Source organism: Oreochromis aureus, linkage group 23 (genome assembly GCF_013358895.1).
Source record: "Oreochromis aureus strain Israel breed Guangdong linkage group 23, ZZ_aureus, whole genome shotgun sequence".
NCBI lineage: Eukaryota > Metazoa > Chordata > Actinopteri > Cichliformes > Cichlidae > Oreochromis > Oreochromis aureus.
This window is the reverse complement of record NC_052963.1, coordinates 37,458,636-37,466,633: the sequence shown is the minus strand read 5'-3', so window position 1 is coordinate 37,466,633 and position 7,998 is coordinate 37,458,636. Positions and strand designations below refer to the sequence as shown.

General features: G+C 40.4%; 1 protein-coding gene across 1 annotated transcript; it reads right to left on the bottom strand.

The window, feature by feature from the left end:
- Positions 1-419: 419 nt before the first annotated feature.
- On the bottom strand, positions 420-7,157 carry cbr4 (carbonyl reductase 4). Its single transcript, XM_031753856.2, has 6 exons — positions 7,035-7,157; positions 5,848-5,998; positions 3,808-3,928; positions 3,559-3,695; positions 1,832-1,966; positions 420-871 (listed from the first exon to the last, which is right to left on the bottom strand). Exons 2-6 carry the CDS (start codon positions 5,990-5,992, stop codon positions 693-695), a joined length of 717 nt encoding a protein of 238 aa, XP_031609716.1. The 5' UTR covers positions 5,993-5,998; positions 7,035-7,157; the 3' UTR covers positions 420-692.
- Between the last annotated feature and the right edge of the window lie 841 nt (positions 7,158-7,998).

The following is a 7,998-nucleotide window of genomic DNA, read 5'->3' as shown; positions in this document are numbered from 1 at the left end:
CATTCCCAGCACTAAAAATACCCCCCTACCTCCACCGCTACCTTTAATTCCCTCCAGCTGCAGCCCCAAATGCCTCCTCCCTCTATAGGCCCCACCAGAGGTGGGCTTGGGGGGCGCAGGCAGAAGGCTGTGGAGGGCAACATGTGGCGGCTGTGAGGGGGTCTCCCAGGGGGACGTGGGGAACAAAACATGAGCGTAAGGATCAGTGGCATGCAAGCGGGCGGGTGCTTTACAGTCATGGAAAAAGACCAACAGCGTTAAATTTACTGATCAAATTCAGGACCCCAGGGCACAGAGGTCTGGACTAGGCCAGACACTCTGGAGTCAGCAGCGTTAGTCATGACTGACTCTCAAAGGCCACGCCCACTGTGGCTGAACAGAGTGACTCAGCAGGAGAAAGTAAATGAGTTTTAACAACATACATTATGTTTGCTTTAATCTGAAGGCTTTTGCAGTAGCAATCCATCTGATACAAGTAATAAATACACATCTCATAATCCAGCAGCTTACCAGGTATCACTTTTAACTTAGTTTGGGCAGAGCTCTAGATTTAACTTAAGATGTAAGGCTTTAAGTTCAAAAGTTTTCCTTTTTGTTATCAGTCATAAATTTCTTAATGTAGAGTGACACTTAACGCCTAAAATAAGACACTGAATATTCAAAACAGTAGCTCTGGAGGAAGCTGTTACTCCCTACATGGCCAGCTGCAGCCCTCCGTCCACCACCAGCGCCTCTCCTGTAATGTAGGGGGACTCCAGGAGGAAGAGGACGGCCCGGGCTACCTCCTCCGGCTCTCCAAATCTCCCCAGAGGGATGGAGCGCTTTAAAGCCTCCTCTCTCATCCCTGCAGTCATGTCAGTGTGGATAAAACCTACCAAAAGAAAGAAAAATATAGTTGCATTGGAGCAGAGAGTGTGAAGAGTGAAGTGGCAGGGATGAAAGTAAGGCCACGGTTCTTAGGAATATAAGGCTGTTGGAGGAAAGTTAGGGATGAGTTGCTGCCTCAAGTGGAGAAGCTCAAGTGTCTCATGATCTTGTTCATGAGTGGGAGAAGTAAGAGATTTGTGTTTGTTTTACGGTACTGCGTTTGTGTCTGTTTGCATCAGTGACTGTATATAAACTCATTGGTTTGGTATTAGGTATTTGTCCACACAGTCTTCTCAAAGAGATACACAACCACTCGCGCGCAGTCCTCCAAGGAACCAACAACACGTAGCTCGATATAAATGACACTACGCGTAAACTGAACACTGACTGGTTAAAGGGCTCAGTGTGGTTCTCTGAGAGCAGTGTATTCACAAACAGTAGCGAGCTAAAGACAGCCTTTCTACCTGCAGAGAGTGTCTGTTGCCAGATGTAGGAAGTGTCCAAAGTATGGGGTGCAACTGGTCTGTAGGCGACTTACATTGTGGACAAGAGCGGAATTGAAATGAAGACTAATAGGATTTTGGAGGACTACATAGGAGCATGTTTGCAATGGTTGAAGTGCTCTCTGTTGGCTCTCCGTAGACAAATACATCAGCGATGCAATCAGGTACCATAAAAGGGTACCACAGGCCAGAACAGAGACCGTCATTTTACTGTTCAAATATACTATTCATTCTCACGCTCGCCTATAGCCATGAGCTGTAGGTAGAACCATAAGAACAAGACTGAGGATACACTGAGGTAGTACAAAATGAGTTTCCTATGGAGGGTGCGTGCACGAGGATTAATGTAAAACATGTTATTTTATTGATCCAAGAAGCCAGTAATGGAAACAAGAGAGGCCGTAGCAGATATTGAGAAGACAGAGAGAGAAAAGTGAAAGAATCAGAAGCATATTCTGTACCTGGAGCCAGGAGGTTAACCCTGATATTACGTGAAGCAACTTCTTTAGCCAAGGAGCGAGTGAAGCCCTCTAGACCAGCTTTACTGGCACTGTAGACACACTGGCCAGAGTTCCCTTTCAGGCCCACAACAGAGCCTGCAGACATGACCAGAGAAATTCATTAAGATGATTTGGTTTCACCTTTCAATCCAGTCAATCCAGTGCTGCTTAATACCTGCAGTCTCAGGTGCTGGTGGCGTTCAAGATTTCAACAAAGCTCTTCTAGGAGCATCTTGAAACAGCTTGGGCCGTTACTTAGACATATCCAAATTACCTCTAATTTCAGTGGTCCCTGTGACGGGTGCAGTTTATACTTTCCTTTAGTCTGCAACATCAGAGACCAATAAACTGACCAGGAAGGCTGACTCTGAGAGGAAGTCCCTCAACAAACTTTTATCCATTGTGGATAATCCTGACCACCCTCTGCACCACTTACTGAACAGGCAGCAGAGAACTTCCACTAACAGACCGATTCAGGTAATCTCTTCCTCATGCAACAATGTTTTATAACTCGACACATCTGTTTAGCAGAGAATCATCTGTTCTTTCACCTCACAGCTTTTTTCCCAAGCTTGCACTGTTTACTACACTTTCCCCAATACTGAGACACTAATATCATCTGCCATTAACTAAACGTGTTGTTTTCTACTACATTTAGTATTTTATTATATTCTATTTGATTTTGTTTCACTTTATTTTATGGTGCTACATATGGAAGCATTACACAGCCATTATTCTGTAAATTATGTAGGTTGTTTTTAGCCTCTCAAACCACTCTTTTTTCCACAAATACATATTATTTTCTTTATTTAATGTACCAATAAAACAAAGAAAACAACTGGAACACTAGAAACTCAAACTCATAATGTATCTGATTACAGTTCATGAGGAAAAAGAAACATAAAACCATAGATTCAAAAGCTTGTTGCGTGAATTCAAAAAACATTGTCAGTATCTGATTTTATTTGGACTAAAATGAGCACAAAACTACAGTGGCCCTGAGAGGCCAAACGGACTGCAACTTAAGAAAACACCAGCAATAAGAAAAACGCTGCAAAAGAACACAAAACACAACGGAAATAGGAAAAAAGAAAACAGAAATAGGAAAAACGACAATAGAAATAAGAAAAATGAAAACAAAAATAGGAAAAAACAGATTTCCAAAAGCACAAGGGAAGTGTTTCTGGGGAGACAATAACCCAACTGACCAGTTGCAGGAACCCAAAACATGCTTGGTGTGTTTTATCATGATTCATATAATACTGATGACGGATTTTTAGGCTAATAGTTAGGCTAACACACTTACCTCTCATCTTTTCCTTCCTCACAAAACCGATAGATCCTCCACTTCTTTTAAGTGCCTCCCAGTGCAATTCTTAGCATATTTTGGTTCCTGCAACTGGTCCATCGAGTTATTGTCTCCCCAGAAACACTTCCCTTGTGCTTTTGGAAATCTGTTTTTTCCTATTTTTGTTTTCATTTTTCCTATTTCCGTTGTCGTTTCTCCTATTTCCCCTATTTTCTTATTGCTGGTGTTTACTTAAGTTGCAGTCTGTTTGGCCTCTCAGGGCCACCGTACAAAATACTATTATCCTTAAAGGGTACACTGACTTGAATCTATAAAAGTAGTAACACAGCCCTCTAGTGGTTAAATTGAAGACGCACCACTAATCTGAATCATCAAGTACCTATATTAACGATAGCTGCTCCTTGGCCGTGCAGCATGCTACGCAGCGCTGCCCTGCAGGTCAGCATGGAGCCCAGCAGGTTGGTGTGAAGCAGAGCCACCATGTCCTCTGGTTTGGTCCTCAGTAGCAGACCATCCCTTTGCAAACAGACAACAGCAACATGCAGGGGTTCAGCATTTATATGCATCTAAACACGTCTGCAAATGCAGCAGAGAATCAGGAGAGATGTCAGCTTCAGTGCTTGCTCACCTGTTGATACCGGCTGCGTTCACGAGATAGGAGATGTTTCCACAGGTCATCTGGATCGTTTCAAATGTTTTCTGCACCTCCTGTTCTTTAGAGATGTCACAGCTAAAAGCAAGGTGCTCATCTAGAGAGGACACACATCAGATCTCCTGTGAGCATCACTGCAGTATGTTTATAAAGGTCCTCTATGTCTACACTGAACCCTGTATTTAATAAAAATGGATGTAGCTTCTGAGTGCGAAATGCTTTAAACCTGCAGTCTTTCTAATGGCCAGCAGGGGGCGACTCCTCTGGTTGAAAGTCTGACTGTGTAGAGACTGTGAGAAAACTACCATACCGTCTAACTTGGTTTATGACCTCAGTATACTATTTACTGATGACTTTATGTTCTCAAGCTCTCGTTTGAAGTCTTGCCAAATACAAAACATTGTGGTCTTTGTAAAATATGTTCTACGTTATAGTCACAAAGGATTATACAAATGTTAATGTTTTATGGTATTTAACATGTGACTGACTGACAAGTTACTAGAGTGCACAGTGTCTCTCCGTTTAGTCACATCTAGTTTCAAAGCAAAAAACCCTCAGTGTGAGATATCATACCAATGTCACGTCCATCTTTTACTTACAGTTTATGGCAGGGTAGAGCTAGAATAAAATAAAATAAAGTAAGCACTGTATTGGTCAGCTGAATAAAACATTACACATGCATTGTTGAACTATGTTAAACTCAATGAAATTCAAATAAATCATATCGGCATCCCACCCATATTTATAAAGAAAGAAGGAGCTACATGCTTGTTTATTTATAATGTGTACTTGCAAAGACTAAATCAAAATGATACAGAGAAGTCTTTAATTTTATTATTTGTAATTTTGAATAAATCTACACAAGGAGGTTTGATGCATATTTGTATTTACTCTGTTTGATCTGAACTGTACTCATGACTCCATTTTCTTCTGCTTATCTAATGAGTAAATGAAACTTCTTAAACCATCTCAATGATAAATACTCCCCACATTACAATAATTACAAAAACTTAAACTAACTGTGAAATTCATTCATTTTATTCCTTCTCAAAGTTTGGCTTTTAGGGGTTGTAAGTAAGCATGACGACAACATTTTTATGCATTTCTATATTATTTTTTGCCAATTTCATAACAAATCTGTATTTTAAGCTTGAGTAAATTAAGCCTCACTTTTGAAAATAAAAATTGGTAATTTTCCTTTAGAGCAGCGGTCCCCAACCCCCGGGCCTTGGACCGGTCCGTGAGTCGTTTGGTACCAGGCCGCGAGAGTTGAGGCTCAGGTGTGAAATGTATGGTTTTCAGGGTTTTTATCGGTTTTCAGCGTTATTTTGTTATCGTTTTTATCGTTAACTCGGTTTTCCTGGGTCTTTTCACGTGTGTTATGAATAAATCTTCTTTTTTTCGGTACCGGCACTAGTTTTATTTTGTTGTATTTATCCGCGACACCTTATTGCCGGTCCGTGAAAATATTGTCGGGCATAAACCGGTCCGTGGCGCAAAAAAGGTTGGGGACCACTGCTTTAGAGGATGGCCATTGTGCAGAAAAAAGCATGCTAATGAAAAGCCCTAATAACTCTGGCACATGTCTGCATACTTTACTCATTAACTCATTTATTAGACCAAAACCCAGGGTATGGTTTATGCCACCTTAAATCAACACCATTGGTAATTACCAAAATAATTTTTTATGTTTCTGTAATGGTTAATCCACCGGTTTGTGCAAGCTTGTTAATAAAAATAATATTTTTAATGCTAAAAAATTTACTATTTTACTCAAATTGTTTCAGTGGTTGAATGTTCTGCTTGATTAATTTCTGAGTTCTGAGAGAAGTCCAGTGTGCTGGCTATAATTTGGGTATGAAAACAAGAATTCAGTTCAGTGACTTCAGTAATTTAATTTGTTTTTAATCAAAATGTTTGCAGACTTCTAAAATACTTGTGCTTTCTTTTTTATATATATATCCGGTGATCTAATAAATTGTTAAGCACTGTATTACACACAGCACAGCATTATACCTCCATGCAGAGATGCCACAGTTGCCTGGGCGACGTCTTTGTTCCTGGAGACGACGGCTACCCTGCAGCCTCTTTCTGCCAGCAGGCGGGACACTGCTTTCCCAATGCCTCTGGAACCCCCACACACTACTGCCAGCCTGGACATGATGACCTGCAGGAGAGGCAACAGCTCAATTACAGCTACAGAACAGCATCCAGACTATCTCAGATGCAACACAAAGGAGACATCCCTGCTTCCCTTTATGCTTTTCACAAGTAAGTAGTATTGTCTGATTATGATTGGAAGCTTTAGAATAAAGTTAGTGATTAAAACATGACAAACAATGCATATCATTGGTTTAGCATTTAAATGTGAAGGATAGGATAGGATACTTCCCTAAGTAAACTCAGTGAGGATTTTCTCACTTTTGTCAGTGTTGGTGACTGCTGGTGACTGTTACCTCAGAGGCATATTCTTTGAGCCACAAAAGGGTGAACAGTTGTCCTACATTATGTGTGAATACACAGCATTTTTATCTATACTACCCATAAACACAGAATCTCCCAGTATTTCAAAACTGTGTTAGGGGTGTGATGGGGTGTATGAATTAACCATCACTGTTAATAAGGGAGAGAGGCAAAGCTGAGAGGGTTTGGACACGTGCAGAGAAGGGATGGCCGGTGCTCACATATCACACTTTTTCTTCTTAAGTTTTAGATAATCAGGTATCGGCTAACTTATAACGGGCAACAGAGACCTTGTCACTGGAGCTGATACGATCTTACTTTAAAATCAATCACGATTTTAAGGTTTTAGCCCCTAAAATTTGGAACAGTCTTCTTTAGCCATCATCAGGTTGTTTGAATGTGTGATTTGTTTTAAAAACTAATTTTATAGGTTAGTTTTTCTTTAATCTTTCCCCATTACATCTATTTAAGTGCAGGAAATGCGCGTGCTGGAATGAAAACGTGAGGGTATGGCTGATTGTGTGTCTGTATGTGTCTAGGCAAGTAAACATAGCCAGGATTATAAAATACGACACCCTGTCTTAACATGTGGGACAAAATGCTCGGCAGCACAAGACAAAGTAGGACACCGGGTCACTTCAGTGACGCTAAGAGTCACAGTCGCTCTCCGGTAAATATTAGCCGTATTTAGCTTTAAATGTGATCGTACAGTTACGTTTGTGCAGCGATATGATGCTTACCTCGTTTTTCTGAGTCTAACACCCCGTTTGAGAAACACTGTTAAAATGTAACAAATGTTATTTACTGAACAAATAAAGAATACCAGAGGAGCGGGTAGTCATGGGCGCCGCCATGTTTTTTGTTGTTATTGTGCTGGTCGTTGTTAGTCGGTAGAGGGCGCTGTGGTAACGCTGGACTGGCTGAACTGAACCAGCACTGCTTTGATTGATTGGTGGGGGGTTTTTAACCTTTACCCAGCCACTGTAGTTCCACCCTACACTGTCCACTGTACTTTACACCCTGTGTACACTGACCCACTTTGCCATCTGACATTTGCTGTGCTTGTTTTACTATATTTAGTCTGACCTTTTTATTCATTTTTGTTGACCTATTTTACTTTAAAGAATCACTTTATTGTAATATATTCAAAAGCTTCTGACATAGTTTTATTATATTTTTTTCATATTTTTATTTATGTAGCTTATTTACTTCCCTTGATTTAGCTGTTTGAGTGCTTGTTATCTCAGTAGGCTGTTTTCTTTTGTTACATCCTAGCTACTTTTTTTAAATTGGGCTTGTTTGTTAGAAATTATATTTATTGTTTTAGCTGATGTAGCACAGGAACTTCAATGTTTTTCAAATAAATACAGCATACCTTATCTTTATCTTACTGCCAGTGAAATAGCACTGTGATTTCTATTTGCAGCCATTCATTTTTCCACATTGTTCCCTTGTGGAAATATATCTCATGAAGAAAAGCAAATCTGTCATCAGTGCACAAAAAAAAAGAAAAAAAAATGAATCATGTTGAGACCGGTTGGGTGGCCTTGGCCCACACCTGGACAGTTCATCAGTCTGAGACTTATTCTGCCAGATTGATTTGCTGAAGCGAAATCACATTCATCACCTGTACCAGAGTGGATATGTAGCCCTGAGCGCTGTGAGTCACACACAGTATAAAAGGAAAGAAATGCAAACACTACA

Bases quoted from the DNA above. Each gene is read 5' to 3' on its own strand.
- cbr4 (XM_031753856.2), bottom strand. From the start codon at position 5,992: ATGTCCAGGCTGGCAGTAGTGTGTGGGGGTTCCAGAGGCATTGGGAAA. The intron at 3,929-5,847 runs GTATAATGCTGT...TGTCCTCTCTAG, and splicing joins TGTGGCATCTCTGCATGGAG to ATGAGCACCTTGCTTTTAGC. The intron at 872-1,831 runs GTACAGAATATG...TTCTTTTGGTAG, and splicing joins GGTTAACCTCCTGGCTCCAG to GTTTTATCCACACTGACATG.